The following is an 18,712-nucleotide window of genomic DNA, read 5'->3' on the forward strand; positions in this document are numbered from 1 at the left end:
AGCACAGCCCTGCTTTGCTCTGGTGGGGTCCCTCCAGCAGCATCTGCGGTGAGGGCTGGGGTGCCCCCCACCCCGCCTGGCATGTGTGCACCTGTTCTGGGTGCTGGCAAATGCCACTACATTGCTGGTCTCGACCACCTCAAAGTTTGGCCCCACCCGTTCTGCTAGTTTCTGGATACAGTATTGTCATTTCTGCCCTGTGTCCATTTTATTAATTTAATTTATGGATTTATCTATTCAATATTTATACCACCTTTCATCCAAGGATCACAGGAAATTTTACAATACACGAACACCAGAATACATAACATAGTAACAAAACAAAAACAATAACCTCTCTCTTGCAAGGAGATTGGCCTCCACATTGGGAGATGAGCAGGCAAACAAACTCATAACATTGCGGCTGACGTAATTAGGGCCTATGATAGTGTTTGCTATTTGCTGTTTATAAACAAATGCAGACCTACAACACGACTTGTGAGGGAGGGATCAGAAAAACCTTTCTGTTTTGGTGGGACAATCCAGACACATGAATTGGTTACAGAAGTTCTTAAATTTATTTTAGATGCTTTATTGAGGGAGTGTGGGATGTAAATGTAATAATAAATAGTCCATACTGACGCAAGTTCTTTTTTTAAAAAATATATTTTTATTATTTTCCTCCTTAAACAATATTTTCGATAATACAATAACACAAAAACTTTTTGCTCTGCTGAGCACATGACTCCCCTCCTTCCCTTCAGCAGGTTTTCCACTTTCAAGTCCTGTCTCGCAATTTAGTTCTTTAACTTCCATTGTCCACATTGTAGGATTTATTTCAATCCTGCTAGTGTCTTCACATTTTTGCAATTGTTATTCAAATATACAATAAATTTACTCCAATCCCTTTGAAATTTTTGATGGTCCTGGTCTCGAATCCTGCAGGTCGGTCTGGCCAATTCTGCAAAGTCCATCATCTTCACCTGCCACTCCACAATCGTAGGTACCTCCTGTAACTTCCATTTTTGGGCCATTAAAATTCTCGTCGCAACTGTGGCGTATACTGATGCAAGTTCTTTTGACAGTATTTGAAAAATGTGGGGGCGGGGGTGGAACTGAAATATGCAAAATGTGTCCATGCTATGGGAATTTTATTATTCATAAAGCTTGCAGAGGGCTCCAACCCTGATGTCAACAGATGGAAGATGTGCATGGTGATATCTTCCAGGAGATACAGTATGTGCTGTACCCACCCAACTTTGATCTGCACAACTGGCTCTTTTACAATCGTTCTGCACTTGCAAGGAATTGCTTCTTCAAGGTGGAAGCACCAGCCCTTTGGAACTCCTTCCTCATTAATATTAGACAACCACCTCTCTATTGTGTTTGGTGCCTGCTAATTTTATTATTTTTTAAAAAACCCATAGTTTCATCTGTCGTGATGAGGCCAGGGGAGTTTTACAAAGGACTGGAAATGTAAAAGATTGTGTTACAAGGCAGGGGATTAGTTGGCAATAGAAAGAAACCTCAATTTTTAAAAACCTAACTATTGGTCAACAGGTATGCACTATATTTTAATAAGATGGGCAGAGAAAATTGGACTACTGTATTCTGAACTGTTTGCAAGAAATGTGTTTGAATATATTGTGTCATATACATACAAACCCATGTCTCACACACAATATATTTATTTAAATTTGCCTGCTCTTCATGTTTACAAGACACCACCAAGGTTACAATGTTAAAATCTAAAGCTGTATTTTAAACATTTAAACAAACTAAGCATTATACACCCAAGCATGCATTACCCACATTGCGTATATAATTAATACACTTTAATTAGAAGTATAACTTTTGGCATAGATTATGCCTGATGATAATAATAAAGCGTGCGTATACTGTCCGTAGTGTGTGTGTCTAACATATTGTGTGTCTAAAATAATATTTTGTGTGGGTAATATATGCACACAGCACAGAGCGTGCGTGTTTGCCTGTGTCTAGGTGTCTAAAATATATGTAGGGGGTGTGTTGTGTTAGATGTGTCAGCTTATTCCGACAAGAAACCCGCCCCGCGCGGCCTGTTCCCCACAAATCCACCCACCTTTCCCTCTGTCCGTCCCCTTTCTGTATTTCCCCTTCCATATTTCCGCGCCCGCCGGTCACTGCCGGGGAGGGGAAGGCTCAGCTGGGCGGCCTGTCTCGTCCCTCCACCCCCAAGTCAGCGCCGTCCGCCTTCTCTCGCAGCCCGAAGCTGAGCGTCTCCTTCGCCCCTGGCCGGAGAGGCCTCCGCCTCCGAGTCAGTGGGCTGGATTCGCTCCGCTTGCCGCGACGGAGCGGGCGGGCTCCTGAGGGAGGCGCTCATTCGCTCGGGAAGAGGCGCCGGGGCGGCCAGCAGCGGGCGGGCGACTGCGCGGCTTTCGCTCCCGAGTTCCGTGCGTGTGGGCCGGAGTCAGCGGGAGTAGGCCTCTCCCTGCGGGCGCTAGGCCGTTGCCGGGAGACCCCGCGGACCGCGCTAGCGAGCCCGGGCTGGAGCCCGCCAGGCCTCCGCGATGCCGCTGCTCTTCTTGGAGCGCTTCCCTTGGCCCAGCTTGCGCACTTACACGGCGCTCAGCGCCCTGGCCTTGCTGGGCAGCAGCCTCAGCGCCTACCGCGCCCTCAGCCAGGCCGCCGAGCGCACGGAAGAGCCCCCCGGGGTGCGGCTGCAGCAGGAGACCGGAGGAGAAGGAGGAGGAGAAGGAGAGGAGGGCGACCTGTCGCCGCGGACCGGGCCGGCCGCCCTGGACGTCGCCTATTACTTGCTCTCCGACAGCCTTTGCGTTTGGGTGAGCCGCCCGGGAAGGGAAGGCGAAGCGGGGCCTGAGGGGATTCCTTGGAGGTGGGGAGGCGTGATCCCCGGGGTCAGGGGGAGATAGACGGCCTGGGGAATAGGCCCCGGGTGGGGTGTGCGAGGGGGATCACTTCGAAGAAAGGTGCGAGGAGGACGGAGCTGCTGAGGGCGAATTAGGAGAGGGGGCAGGAAGGGGCGCCTGATTTGGGGGAGAAGGAGAGAAGTCATGGGGCACAAGTGGCCCACCTGTGAAGGAGGAACACCTCTGGGCAACGTGGGGTGGGAGCCAACAACCCCACTCAGGTCGGTGGGCTGGATCCCACGAAGTTGTCCTCGGAGTAGACCCAGTGAAATTAATGGGTGCAAGGTTGTGGGACTAGGCCCACTGAAATCGCTAATACTTAAGCATGTCTGAGTCTGGATCCAGCCCCATTGGTGAGTTTGTTTATTTTTTTAAGGAAGAGAAGGTGCCTGCAGGAGAGGAGGGTATTGTGGGGAGTGGGCACCTGATGTTTGGAGGGAGTAGGGCAGGGGCCAGCAAACTTTTCCAGCAGGGGGCTGGTCCACTGTCCCTCAGACCTTGTGGGGGGCCGGACTATATACATATATTTTTTTTGGGGGGGAATGAAGGACTTCCTATGCCCCACAAATAACCCAGAGGTGCATTTTAAATAAAAGGACACATTCTACTCATGTAAAAACACACTGATTCCCGGACCGTCCACGGACTGGATTTAGAAGGTGATTGGGCCAGATCTAGCCCCCGGGCCTTAGTTTGCCTACCCATGGAGTAGGGTGTATCTCCCATCTTATTCTCCATAGACACCCTTCACAGCAGTAATTCCCTGGCCAATATGCTCCTCCCTCTCAAAGAGGCCCAAAGAAATGTGGTCCTTGTGGGATGGGCCCAGAGGGTTGGGTCTTGCAAGGTGTAGCGACATAGTGGGACACACTGGTGAAAATATTAGGAAAGAGGATATAGATTTCTCTTTCCCCCACGTTATGGGATGTGTGTGTTGTAGGGGATGTTCAAGGTAGCATCAGGGTGATGAGAGTAACTCTGCATGGCATGGTGTGGGTATAATGACAGGGAATAGGGTATGTATGCCTAAGGATCAGTGCAGGGATTACATGTGCTTGTTTGGGGAAGAGGGTGCTAGTCACCCACTGCTCCCTGACATTCTGTTCCTATTTGCACATCTGCGTAGGTGGGGGGAGCATTTTTTGGCAGAGTGATAAAGCTGGCAGAAGGAGAAGGCATCTGAAAGGCAAATGTAAAGATCGTTAAGGGTCAAAAAGTGTGGGGACAGAGTAGCAGATTAGGGAGTACTAAGGGTTACTCATTGTCCCTAAGTAAATATTTAGTGGAAAAAAGTAGTTGCTGGAAGTGGTTTTGATTCTTTAAGGAGTAGCTAGGGAAGCGAGGGATGCTGGCCTAGGAGTTTTGGGGATACATGATAGACAGCACCTAGAAGAATAAGGGGGCAGTGTAGTAACTAGAACGTGATGGTGCTAATGAAGAGAATTCATTTAATGTTGATTCCAACATTGTCTGGTTGCCTTGTATTCTCTTTCTTGCCTTGTTCTGAAGGGGTATCCCTAATTTCAAAGCATCTTGACTCCATAGTTGTCTGGTTCAGGGGATTTGCAAGGTACTTCAGGACTTTAATTTTATTTCGGCTATTTGTGAATTGCTTTTCAGGACCAAGTCCTCACAAAATGACAGAGAGAAAGAAATACAATAGAACCTCAGGCAGAATATGAAGCATTGAGAGGATGCAGACAAATTGATGTATTGGAGATACCAAAATTCTCTTAAGGAAAGGCAGTAGTAAAAATATAAGTTGATGGCTTTCCTGAATGTCAGAACTTAAGGGGCCAAAGCAAATATTACCGTATTTTTCGCCCTATAGGACACACTTTTCCCCCTCCAAAATGAAGGGGAAATCTGGGTGCGTCCTATGGGGCGAATGCAGGCTTTCGCTAAAGCGTGGAGAGCAAGAGGGGTCGGTGCGCACCAACCTCTCTCGCTCTCCAAGCTTCAGGAAGACACCCGCAGCCTAGGCAGCCCTGCGGGAACTCCCGCAGGGCTGTCTAGGCTGCGGATAGCAGCCTGCTTCCTGGAGCGCCGGGCGCGCTGAAAGCAGAGCACCCGGCGCTTTGGGAACACATCCGCAGCCTAGGCAGCCCTGCGGGAGTCCCCGCAGGGCTCCCCTCGCTGCGGATAGCAGCCTGCCGCCCAGCGCGAAGAGCGCCCTGAAGCAGAGCAGCCTGCCGTCCGGCGCGAGGGGCGCCCTGAAGCAGAGCGCCCCTCGCGCCGGGCAGACATCCGCAGCGTGGGGAGCCCTGCATGAGTTCCCCGCAGGGCTCCCCACGCTGCGGATAGCAGCCTGCCACCCGGGGCGAGAGGCGCCCTGAAGCAGAGCGCCCAGCGCGCCGGGCAGACATCGGCCAGCCCCACAAGCTCGGGGGACAGCAGGGAGGCGCAGCGCCACCACCCCGCTGTTCCCCGACCTGGTTCGGTTTCCCCGACCTGGTTTTGGGGGGGAAATAAAGGAAATTTTTTTTCCCTTTATTTCCCCCCAAGAAAACTAGGTGCGTCCTATGGGACGGAGCGTCCTATGGGACGAAAAATACGGTAAGTCGAAGACAGTTCTCCAACTACAGAACCCTATTGAAAAGATCCTGTGTTGTGTGCTCAGCACCCTAATTGATTTCCTGCCCAGAGTGGCTGGGGCAACCTAGGACTCAGCTAGACTGGAAAAGAAAAAGTGATTTATATGCATTGTAAAAGCAAGATGAGCGCCGCAACCCCAGAGTTGGTCATGACTGGACCTAATGGTCAGGGGTCCCTTTACCTTTTACTATGTGCGATATAACATTGTACCACCAGATGGCAAGCTGGAGTCTCATTTTTCTCTGTTTTCCCTGTTTAAATTTACAACACTTTAAACTGAAACGCTTCTTTGATGTGTCTAGATCCAGCCCCAGTCAGTTGGGCAGCTAACAATAATAATAATAATTTCACCAACAGACACACAAGGAGGACCTCAGACACAGTTCTTAAATTTACAGGTAGAGTCATATGAGAGCAGGCTTCATTTTAGATGATACAGTCTTGAACCATTTAGGACTTTGCAGGTTAAACCATTTAGGAATTAATAATTTTATTATTTATACCTCACCCATCTAGTTGGGTTTCCCCAGCCACTCTAGGTGGCTTACAGCATATCTAAAAACATAATAAAAAGTCAAGCATAAAAATTTCCTGATACAGGGTTGCTTTCAGATGTCTTCTAAAAGTTGTGTAATTCTTTATCTCCTTGACATTTGAAGGGAGGATGTTCCACAGGGAGGAATTGGGCCCAGACATTGATGATGATAATGCCATAGAATGTTAATCAGCTAGAGGCCTGGTTATAGAGAAATGTTTTTGCCTGGCACCTAAAGATATGTAATGAAGGCATCAGGTGATTTTTGCTAGGGAGAGCATCCCACAAATGAGGAGCCACCGCAGAAAAAGCCCATTCTTGTGTTGCTACCCTCCAGACCTCTTGTGGAGGAAGCACACAAGGGCCTAAGAAGATGATTGCAGGGTCCAAGTTGGTTCATATGGGGATAGATGGTTCTTGAGGTAATGCGGTCTTGAGCCATTTAAGTCTTTATAGGTCAGAAGCAGCACTTTGAATTGGGTCCGGAAACTGATTGGCAGCCAGTGCAGTCAGGCCAGGATTGGCGTTACTGTATATGCTCAAACCAACTTGCCCCAGTGAGCAACCTGGCTGCTGAATTCTGCACCAGCTGAATTTTCCTGTCTTCTGAGGCAACCTTACATATAACATGTTGCAGTAATCTAAGCTAGAGGTTAGCAGAGCATAGATACCAGACCTGAGGCTATCCCTGTTCATATAAGGATGCAATTGGGCCCCCAGCCAAAGCTTATTGAAGACACTCTGCACTACTGAGGATACCTGACCACCAGGCTATGTACTTCAGAGGGATTGTAACCCCATCATGAGCATGCAACCTCCCTTCCATGCAATCTAGGAAACCACCCACTAACAGTTACTTAGTGTTACCTGGATTGAGCTTCAGTTTGTTGGCTCTCATCCATTTCATTACTGAGACAAGGCAACAGTCCAGCACATCCATTGCCACACTCGTAAATCTAAAGGTGAAGTAATGCTGTGTGTCACCAGCATATTGCTGATGACATACTTCAAAACTCTGGATAACCCCATTCAGTGCTTTCATGTAGAAACCACTGAGTGGGGATTAAACAGCACAGGGGATAAAATAGAGCCCCAAATTGAATGCTTTACAGGGCCTCCCCAAGTATCACCCTCTGGAAATAATAATCCAAGTTGAACTGGAACCACTGCAAAACAGTGCCACCCAGCCCTAAATCGGAAAGCTGTTCTAGAAGACTGTCATGGTCATTGTTATCAGCCAAGAGGAGCAAGGGTCCAGAGCGCAAGTGGTTGCCCTGACCGATTCAAGCATTTTGTCCACATCCTTGAGCCTTACTAACCGAAACACATCCAACACTAGGACTAGACAGTGCTCTGGACATTCCTTGAGATTCATCTGATGTAACAGCAGAGTCAAGATCCCAGTGGATGCAAGTGATTTTATCCTCAAATGCTTTGCAAACAAGTCACAGCAAGCTACTGTCAGTTCTCCCACCTCATTTGGACCAGACTGTAAGGGGCCCGACACACACCTGCAAAAGCTCTGCCAGATGGCACATTGAAGATGCAATGGAGGCAGTAAAGTCTGCTTCAGGAGGTAGCAACAGCTGCATAAAATGACTTTGGCCCCTGAGTCATAGGTCATAGAGTTTTGTCCTACTCAGTGCTTCCTAGATCTCCCCAGCATAATCTCCCACAGCTCTTACACAAGTTCAGTGTTGGCAATTTGTGACACAGGAAATATATCTTACGTACACCTCAAGCATGGTATGAGCAGGCTAGTTCCTTGGTGTCAATGAAGTGATCTGCCTTCCAGAACATTCTCTGGCCAGTTTTAAACTTGTAGAGCAAGGTCATTGCCTTGGGGTTGTTGTTAATGCTTATGCAACCTGATCAGTGGCCTCAGTCCTATTGCTACAGGCTAAGATTATGCTTGAGCTATGTATTTCATGTTTGCCCAGAGTGTGTGGAGAAATACACAGGGGTTACTTAGATTTTGCTGCCTGCATTCCGAAGCTAACATTCAGAAATTGTACACATCAGTTCTAATCTGCTTTACCTGATTTTGTAAGTGAAATAAGACAGCGAACTCGATGCATTTGATAATTGCCTATAAAAACTCATGCCAAAACAGCAGGTAGAGTTCAGTTCAGTTAGAGTTCAATTCTGTACATCAGAGGTGGAGAACCTCATGCCTGGGGTCTGAATGTGGTCCTCCAGGCCACTCTGCCTGGCCCTTGGGACTTTCTCTATGCCACACACTCACCAGGCCTAGTCTGCAACATTCTCAAGTGATTTTTCCTTTCTGGAATGTGTCTTTGAACTGTGATAATGCCACTTCCTTGTCTGGATAGAGAGATAAGTGTGTGTGTGTGTGTGTGCGCGCACACACACACACACACACACAGAATTCTAACATTTGCAGAATTCTGTCTGTAATGGCCTTGCTGTACAAAGTTAAGAGTTGCATCCATTGCTTTTGCTTAGGCTCCTGTGTCCATTTGTGGTGTCATGGCAGGATCTGGGGCCAGAAATCTAGGGCCACAATATGCAGCAAGACTGGCTGATCACATTTGAAGTAATACACATTACCATCGAGGGGGCCTATGACCATTAGGTTCAGGGTCTAACCCAGGCTTCCTCAATCTCTGCCCTCCAGATGTTTTTGACCTGCAGCTCCCATGATACCTAGCTAGCAGGACCAGTGGTCAAGGAAGGTGGGAACTGGAGTCTCAAAACATCTGGAGGGCCGAGGTTGAGGAAGCCTGATCTAACCTCATCACTGCCCCTGTCTAGTAACAAAACATTCTGACTTTGCCTTGGTTAGGACTGAAGACCCATTCACGTTGTATAGCTATTTCAATCTGATTATTTTGTGCTGTAATGTTTGCTGAATTGAAATTACACACTTGACCCAAAATATCACTTAACTGATAAAGGGATAGAACACTTCAGTTATTTCAGTTTTTGAAACAGTTTGTAAGCCTTGAATATCCTGCACTTCATATATTTATTTATTTATAAAATATTTATATACTGCTATGTAATTAAAATAATCACAGTGGTTTACAGCAATAAAACACAAAAGCATATTTTAAAAACTGTATAAGCAAGTTAAAAAGACGTTAATCATTGTGGAGAGGCAAGCTTGCACATGAGTCTTTTGGGGGTATTTCAGATGCAACATGTATTATCCCGGGGAGGTGACTTAGTCTTGTTAGTCTTCAATATTATTCAGCAGAGTTCTATGAACACCTGAAATGCCAGGTGCCTTTGGCCAGCCTGCAACAGTGGCATGTATTCTTGCGCAGCAGGAGCCACATGTGATCATTGTCTGATATTTGAACAGTGGTGATTCTGTAAACAATTGCTAATTGAAGACATTAATCACTCACCAGGATTACCCGCATCCTTACAATTGTGTCATTCAAACTCTTTCCTTTCTCACAGCCTCTGGGGAAGTCTGCAGTGTTCAGTGAGATTTTCATCATTTATTTATTTCTCATCACTTGTTTAAAACTGTGAGCTGCCCCAGTATTAACAGTATCAAGAGTCTTTTTTTTTAAAATAAAATTTTTATTAAGATTTTTACATTACAAAATAGAAAAAGAAAAAAGAAGAAATACAAAATAAAAATAGTTAAGAACAATCAATCTTTTCATCACATTATTTTTCATTTACTTGGTTCTCGGACCTCCTCATACCTCCCTTTTTTGTATTCCAGTTCAATTTATTAGCTCAGCAGTTTCTTTCCCTCTTTATTCTACCCAGATCTTTAATCTTAAATTATTATAGCCTTAAATTTGTACTTATAAAAAAACATTTTTTCATATTCTTTTATACCATTTCAGCTAGAAACCACTTAATTTCAATCCAACATCATTCTAACATTCATTAATTTTACAATGTCTCTGTAAATAGTCTTTAAATTTCTTCCAGTCTTCTTCCACTGACTCTTCTCCCTGGTCTCGGATCCTGCCATTCATTTCCGCCAATTCCATGTAGTCCATCACCTTCATCTGCCATTCTTCCAGAGTGGGTAAATCTTGTGTCTTCCAATACTTTGCAATAAGTATTCTTGCTGCTGTTGTAGCATACATAAAGAAAGTTCTATCCTTCTTTAACACCGATTGGTCAACTATGCCCAGGAGAAAAGCCTCTGGTTTCTTCAAGAAGGTATATTTAAATACCTTTTTCAATTCATTATATATCGTCTCCCAGAAAGCCTTAATCCTTGGGCATGTCCACCAAAGGTGAAAGAATGTACCTTCAGTTTCTTTACATTTCCAACATTTATTATCGGGCAAATGGTAGATTTTTGCTAGCTTGACTGGGGTCATGTACCACCTGTATATCATTTTCATAATATTCTCTCTTAGGGCATTGCATGCCGTAAACTTCATACCTGTGGTCCATAACTGTTCCCAGTCAGCAAACATAATATTGTGTCCAATATCTTGTGCCCATTTAATCATAACGGATTTCACCGTTTCGTCCTGAGTATTCCATTTCAACAGCAAGTTATACATCCTTGACAAAGTCTTAGTTTTGGGTTCTAACAGTTCTGTTTCTAATTTTGATTTTTCCACCTGGAAGCCAATTTTCTTGTCCAAATTATATGCCTCCATTATCTGATAATAATGAAGCCAGTCTCACACTTTGTTCTTTAGTTTCTCAAAACTCTGCAGTTTTAGTCTGTCTCCATCTTGTTCCAAAATTTCCCAATATTTTGGCCATTTAACCTCCATATTGAGCTTTTTCTGAGCTTTCGGTGACAGCCACCTTGGGGTTTTATTTTCCAATAAATCCTTATATCTTATCCAAACGTTAAACAATGCTTTTCTAACAATATGGTTTTTAAATCCTTTATGCGCTTTAACCTTATCATACCACAAATATGCATGCCATCCAAATACATTGTTAAAACCTTCCAAATCCAAAATATCTGTGTTTTCAAGAAGTAGCCATTCTTTCAACCAGCAAAAAGCTGCTGATTCATAATAAAGTTTAAAATCTGGCAGGGCAAATCCACCTCTTTCCTTTGCATCTGTTAATATTTTAAATTTTATTCTAGGCTTCTTGCCCTGCCAGACAAATCTTGAAATATCTCTCTGCCACTTCTTGAAACGGTCCACCTTGTCCACAATTTGCAATGCCTGAAACAAAAACAACATTCTAGGCAATACATTCATTTTTATAGCAGCGATACGGCCCAGCAATGAAAGCTTCAAATTTGACCATATTTCTAAATCTTTTTTCACTTCAACCCAGCATTTTTCATAGTTGTCTTTAAATAAATTCCCATTTTTTGCTGTCATGTTAATCCCCAAGTATTTAACTTTCTTAACCACTGTTAAACCTGTCATATTCTGAAACCTCTCTCTCTCTATTGGTGTTAAATTTTTCTCTAAAACCTTGGTTTTTGACTTATTCAGTTTAAACCCTGCAACCTGACCAAATTCTTGAATCAGTTCTAAGACCCTTTTCGTACTAGATTCTGGCTCCTGTAACGTCAATACTAAATCATCTGCAAATGCTCTCAATTTGTACTGTTTGGCTCCGACCTGTATACTTTTAACCAACTGGTTCCTTCTGATCATATTCAGCAAAACCTCTAGGACCGATATAAAAAGCAATGGGGAGATTGGGCAACCTTGTCTTGTCCCTTTTTCTATCTTAAATTCTTCCGTCACCACATTATTTACAATTAATTTAGCCTTTTGCTCTGAATATATTGCACTTATACCGTTTTCAAAACCTTGGCCTACCCCCATACCCCGTAAATTCTTTTTCATAAAAGTCCAAGAAATGTTGTCAAACGCTTTCTCCACATCCACGAATATTAAAACTGCCTTAGTGTTTATATTCACTTGTAGTTTCTCTAAAATATTAATTATGTTTCTCACATTGTCAGATAAATGTCTTCCTGGGAGAAAGCCTGCTTGGTCTTTATGTATCTCTTCCACTAACACTCTTTTTAGTCTTTTAGCCAAAATATCTGCAAAAATTTTGTAATCCACATTAAGCAGTGATATGGGAAGGTAGTTCTTGAGCTGCGTCTTTTCAGTCTCTATTTTCGGTACCAGTGTGATATATGCTTCTTTCCACGACTCTGGTGCCTTTTCCCCCTCAATTATTTCATTACAGACCTCTTTCAAAGGTTGTACTAACCATTCCTTTATAGATCTGTAGTATCTAGAAGTCAGTCCATCCGGTCCTGGAGATTTACCCAATTGCATATTCTGAATGGCACCTTCTATCTCTTGTTCAGTTATTTTATAGCTCAACATTGATTTATTTTCTTGAGAGATTTTTTGTAGTCCATTTTTTTTTCAAAAATCGATCTACCTCGATTTCTCTCTGTGGCCCTTGTGTATATAGTTGTTTGAAGTACCTCTGGAAGCAATTTCTGATCTCAGCTGGGTTCTGTATGTTCCTTCCTTCCACTTCTAAGTTAGTGATTGTATTTAGTTTTTGTCTTTTTTTCATTTGCCAAGCCAACAGTTTCCCACATTTATTAGCCGACTCAAATGTCTTTTGTCTCATTTGTTTAATTTTCCATTCAATCTCTTGATTCATCATTTTCATCAATTGTACTTGATATAACTTTATTTCTCTCAGAATCTCCTGCGACTTGGGTTTTGCTCTCAATTTTTTTTCACCTTCCTTTATTTTCTCCAAAATTTTATCCTTCTCATTCTGGATTCTCTTTTTTAATGCGTTCTGTTGTATCAAGAACCCTCTCATAACAGCCTTGCTAGCGTCCCAGATTACTCTTTTTTCCACATTGGTGTTCATATTTATCTCAAAGTAGTCTCTCAAGGTTTTTGGGGCCTTCTTTAACACTTCTTCATCTCTAAATAAGGTGTCATTCATCCTCCATCTGAAGGAACCAGTTGGTATTAGTTTCATTTCCGTCTTGACAGCGTTATGGTCGGAGCAGGTTTTTGGGCAGATTTCCACTTTTCTAATCTTTGGTGCCATTCCTCTAGTTACCCATATTTGGTCCATTCTAGTCCATGTCATTTTGGCTTCAGAAAAGAAGGTTCCCTCCTTAGCCAAGGGGTTCTTTGTTCTCCAAATATCAACTAAATCCAAGTTGTCTGTCATCTCAAAAAAAGTTTTTGGTAGTCTACCATCCTTGGTGACTACCTGTCTTTGTGCCTTGTCCATATGTGTAGATACCACTCCATTCATGTCTCCCAACAAAATTACATTGTAATCCAAATAGTCCATCAGGATCTCATGCAACTTTTTAAAAAAATCAGATTTCCCCTCATTTGGTGCATAAATACCTACTATCAAAAAATTTTCTCCCTGTATTTGAATTTCAACTGCCACAAATCTTCCTTGGTCATCTTTAAAGATAAATTTTGGTTGTAATCTCTCTTTTGCATAAATCACAACTCTTTTTTTTACCTTGTCCGATGAAATGAACTCCTGACCAAGTCTTTTATTAATCAATAATTTCCTGTGTAGCCTTGTTATATGTGTTTCTTGTAAACAAATCAAGTCCAATTGTTCCTTTTTTAATAAATGAAACACAGATCTCCTTCGCTGAGGGGAGTTCAAACCGTTGCAGTTCCAACTTAATAGTTGCAGAGCCATGATGTATTTACTATGCTTCTCCTCCAACAGCACCCAGTGCCTGTTCCTGTTCTGTTGGTGGTATCACCTTCTTCAGGCGGTCTTTTAATTCAGGAGGTAGATCTGGTATATTCAAAGTTTCACTTACAAGTGCGCTTAACTCTCCTTCAGCTTTCTTCTGCAGGTCTTCTCCGTGGTCTCTCCAAAATGTAAGTTTGTCGTCCTCTGATCTTATTTTTATCTTCTTGCCTTTATAACTAAAAGACAGGCCTTGGGGGAATTCCCACCTGAAAAAGATTCCGTTACTTCTCAGCAATGCAGTCAAATCTCTGTAATTGGACCTAAGGTCCAAAAGATGTTTCGGAATATCCTTAAATATTTCCACTCTTGACTGATGTATCACCAAAGTCTTCTGGAAATGCAGACTCAAGATTTTGTCTCTCTCCTCTTTTGATCGGAGGGTGATCAAACAGTCTCTCACTCTGTTCTTTCTTCCTCCTTGTCCAAGTCTAAAAGCACTCACTATCTTGAAGCTGTCCTTCTCCAAATCTGGATTCCAAAAGTCTGCAAATTCCTGTGTAAGAAATTCAATCAAATTATTTTTCTCCAATTCTGGAACTGCTCTGACCCTTAAATTTGCTTGTTTCTCCCTCAACTCGATCATAGACAATATCGATCTATGGTCTTGTAGTTCTTTGTGTATCGGTGGTATCTTCTCTTCTACAACGGTGGCTGTGGTGGTTCCAATTTCTTTTGCCTCATCAGCTGTCTTTCGTATCAATGTTTATTCCTGTAGTAATTTCTGAATAATCTCAGTATTAGTGTTTACCTTCTGACCCAGATTATTAATGCTTGTTGTAGTTTGATTAATACTTGTGGTGTTCTGGTCAATTTTACTCGATGCCTCGGCTACTTGTTTGCTTATTTTATCCAAAGATTCATTTATTTTACTAAGTGCCTGGGTCAGGGCATCGTCAGCAGCCATACCTTTAGGTTTAGATTGTGCCAATGGGGTTGTTATTGGCAAGCCAGCAGGGCCGGGTGTCGACCCTCTCCTTTGGAGCCCACCATCTGTGCGAAGTACTTTGCCAGATCTGGTTGCTTGTAGAGACTCTAACTTGTCTTTCCCATCTGCCATAACCCTCCAGATAAAAGTCAAGGTCAGTCACACACTCAAAGTCAGAGTCAGAGTCTATCAAGGCCGGTCACACACTCAGAGTCAGAGTTTGTTTTGAAATGGAAAATTCCCCTTAGTCCAGCTGCAGTTGCAAGAATTTCAAAGTTCGTCTAGGGGGACACAGTAGCAGCAACAGTCAATAATATCTTAAAGTAGCTTACTTTTTCCCTTTCATCCCCCAGTATCTCAGAAGGACAACAGTTTCTGTTTCCAATTATTTCCTGATACTTTGAAATCAGGAGAAATCAGTCAGTAATATTGTATCTTAATTGTATCCTCAGACGCAGAGTTAACTGTCAAAAGAGAAAGTACTTTCAGCAACAGCACGTTTCCCAATACGGCTTTTTTACTGTTCACTAGGAGCCGGTCTCAGGGACTTGAGCAGCGGGATTCAACTGCTCTTACACTCTCTTTTAGCAGGGAAATACCGTTCAAATCCTTTCCCCCCTCCTCCCCTGCATCAAAAGGGGAGTATCAAGAGTCTTTTAAGAAAAAGTTATAGCAAAAATGTTTTTCTTTTTCTCACCATTTACTTTAAATACTATAACTCCTAAACATTTTTCAATGTTTATGAATAGTCATAAATATGAATTGCGACATAAATAACAATAGTAGGATAACTTTGACAAAGATATCTCAGCGTCTACTATGTCTTGCAAAGGGAGTCTTGTGTTTCATCTTTGCAATAGAAATTGGTCATGTTGTAACATTATGACAAACCAGGGTTGCTGAATTTTTGTGGTTTATTTTGCACAGGCAGAAATCTGCACACAGCCTGATTGCTCCCATTTGCTCCTCCACTGGCAAAGCCAACCAATAAGCTGTAATTCAGCTTGGCTTCCCTTGAAATTCAAATTCCCCAGGATCATGGTTTATTTCTTAAAAACAAGCCAGGACAGCAAACCATGGTTGGAGGTCAGCTAGTGACCCTGGTTTGTTAGTGAGCAACAGACCACAATCCCTAGTTAGATATCGTGGGAAGCAGAACTTAAATGCAGCTTTCTGACTTGTTTCTCCTGCTCACACCAGAAGGAACTGGACATTGTGCATGAGAACACATGATTAGTTGGCAACACTGGCTATAATGATGCACTAATGCAGTCAGTGAGCAAGGGTCAAACTGCAGATGGATGAGAGAGTTGGAGCCTTTCCTCTCTGCTTGCTGCATTACCCCATGACCCCCCCCCCGAGACTGACTGAGAAAGCTGTAGGCTGTTGTAAAATCTTGTTTAATTGATGTAAAATCTTGTTTAATTCTGCTATTATGAATGAAGCAGTAAACTTAGTTATATACACATCTTGCTGGTAAGTGTGACTGTATTTTTAAATGTAGAAATTTGGTTGCACAATTTTTAAGAAACATAGCTCTTTGCTTTCAGAATTGGACATTTTGGAAATGCATTGTACTATTGTTCACATTGCGCTATCTGGGTTACAAACCACAGCCTTGAGTCTTGAGGTCTGCTCAGCTGGGAACGTTGAGCAGCATTCAATAAAAACTGCTTCTAGCTGCTAATATCCTGAGTGGATTTTATTTAAGCACACTGAAGAACGCATTGGAGCTTGCAGCTTTCTCTGACCGCTGCGTTAAACTCTGCGTTTGCTCAGAGCCTTTGGAATGTGGCCTTTGAAGTCCGGAGGCCTAGCAGAACTGCGCAGCCGAAGCGGGCTGGACGCCAAGGCTTATCTGAGCAATTAACATTCTTCAATCTGCTTAGGAGGGAGAGAACCTAATAACCACCATTTTACACCGCTAAACACTTGAAGGAGGCAAAGGCGAATAACAATTGGGAGAAACATGGTTCTTGATCAGTTGGGCAAATTGGCCAGGGGGTCCCAAACCAGTGAGTTTTAATGGGAGAGAATTCATGTTGAGACTCAAGACAGGATAGGCATAACATAGAAATATATTTTATTTTTTGTTCCAGGTACTGGTGAATACGGCTTGCTGTATTTTGATGCTGATTGCTAAACTAATACAGGGTGTTGTGTTTGGTCCCCTCCGTGTTAGTGAAAGACAGGTAAGAAAGGCCTGTAGGTCTTGCTGGTGGGTAGACTTAACAAAGAACTTTGTGATAGGTGGATTTGTGATTTTCATTTTTCATCTGGGAATATTTAACTTCCAGGCATATGTTCGTACGTAACCTTCCTCCTTATTCACTATATATATAGAAAATAAAGTCTTGCTTACAGGTATATCTTGATCTGACCATGGTATGCAGATCAATTCAGGTAATTATAGATAGTACAGAGATTCAAAACGTAGGCTGTGTTGCTTAGAGAGGTACTGGCTCAGCTCCAAAGTTGAGAGGCCTTTGATTATACTAGATTAGAGAACAGATGGGGAATCTGTGGTTCTCCAGATGTTGTGGCTCTCCAGATGTTGTTGCACTAGAGCTCTCATCATCCCTGACCACTATCCACACTGGTTGGGACTGATGGGAGTTGTAATCTAAGAACATCTGGAGGACCACAGGCTCACCATCCTTGTATTAGAAATTGCTGCTGAGATATTTTGATGAAGGATGGTATATAAATATATTTTTTTAAAAAATAATGTTACTGGAGGAAGAAGAGTTATGCTTATGTACTCTAAAATGAATTCTGGGTTTGAAAATGAAACCTAAGAGACTTTGGCCACCCTCATTAAGCCATAGACTAGATTTTTCAAACAGCCTAACAAGCACCAACATCCTGATTACGGAGGAAAACACCCAATTTCTCAATAGTTCTTGAACTTGCAGCATGTACATGTGCAATCTGAGTAGCAATACGTACCCTTGTGGGGTTTGTGTAGACCAGGTTTTTGACTGATTTTTTAAATAATCCACCATTTTTGTAGTATCCTCCAGAATTTGTAGCTTACAACTATCATTATCTGTAACCATTGGCCAAGCTATCTGGGGTTGATGGGAGTTGTAGTCCACACAATCTGGAAGGCAACACTTTGACTAACCCTGTCTTAAGAGTATAGCCTGCACCATATTTTTCTATCTCTTACTTGCTAGTAAGGACCTCTTGCATTTTAAAGAATCAATGGCTTTGAGGGTTAGATGACAACGCTCCACATTTAATGTAGATTCTTAGCTAAGAATGTGGGGATAACCCCTCAGCATAATAACTTTAACAGCTGTTTTCATGTTTGTGTCAGTAGCTCCATTCTTGAAGAATTCTTTTTAACTACATGTACAAATCTCTTTCAGCATCTCAAGGATAAATTTTGGAACTTCATCTTCTACAAGTTCATCTTTATTTTTGGTGTACTAAATGTTCAGACGGTGGAAGAAGTGGTCATGTGGTGCCTTTGGTTCTCCGGGCTCGTGTTTCTGCATCTTATGGTTCAGCTCTGCAAGGATAGGTTTGAATATGTAAGTTTTGGCTGGTGGTTTGAAGTTGAGGATGAGAGTTCTTTTATACAGGAGTGTATGTCTAAACCACTGAGCCTAGGGCTTGCTGATCGGAAGGTTGGCGGTTCGAATCCCCGTGACGGGGTGAGCTCCTGTTGCTCGGTCCCTGCTCCTGCCAACCTAGCAGTTTGAAAGCACGTCAAAGTGCAAGTAGATAAAAGCAGAAAGGTAAATGGCGTTTCCGTGCGCTGCTCTGTTTTGCCAGAAGTGGCTTAGTCATGCTGGCCACATGACCCGGAAGCTGTATGCCGGCTCCCTTGGCCAGAAAAGCGAGATGAGCGCCGCAACCCCAGAGTTGGCCACGACTGGACCTAATGGTCAGGAGTCCCTTTACCTTTATTATTCTCTTGCCAAAGAAATCTAAAGTTGATACGTAGATTAAATGATGGAAATCAGTTTGAGTTGTTTATTTTTGCTTGAGCTTGTCGATCACCTCAGCTTGTCGATCTATGGTAAAGAACAAATAAATACTGGAAGGCTTTTCAGCATATACCTTCTGTTCAAGTTGCGCTTGAGAGTTCAGTCTGTGCTTTTTTTTAAGTTC

At 43.1% G+C, this 18,712-nt stretch overlaps 1 protein-coding gene across 2 annotated transcripts in view; it reads left to right on the forward strand.

Moving 5' to 3' along the window:
• Positions 1–2,092: 2,092 nt before the first annotated feature.
• The window catches only part of AMFR (autocrine motility factor receptor), a 34,784-nt gene continuing 18,164 nt past the window's right edge, over positions 2,093–18,712 (forward strand). The window contains exons 1-3 of one of the 2 annotated variants that reach the window (XM_053399461.1): positions 2,093–2,801; positions 16,690–16,782; positions 17,965–18,129. In XM_053399461.1, the coding sequence (XP_053255436.1) occupies positions 2,529–2,801; positions 16,690–16,782; positions 17,965–18,129 (531 nt within the window). In that variant the 5' untranslated portion in view covers positions 2,093–2,528. The remainder of the gene's footprint in view (positions 2,802–16,689; positions 16,783–17,964; positions 18,130–18,712) is intronic. The other variant, XM_053399460.1, reaches the window with a different exon arrangement.

Source organism: Podarcis raffonei, chromosome 8 (assembly GCF_027172205.1).
Source record: "Podarcis raffonei isolate rPodRaf1 chromosome 8, rPodRaf1.pri, whole genome shotgun sequence".
Taxonomy (NCBI): Eukaryota; Metazoa; Chordata; class Lepidosauria; order Squamata; family Lacertidae; genus Podarcis; species Podarcis raffonei.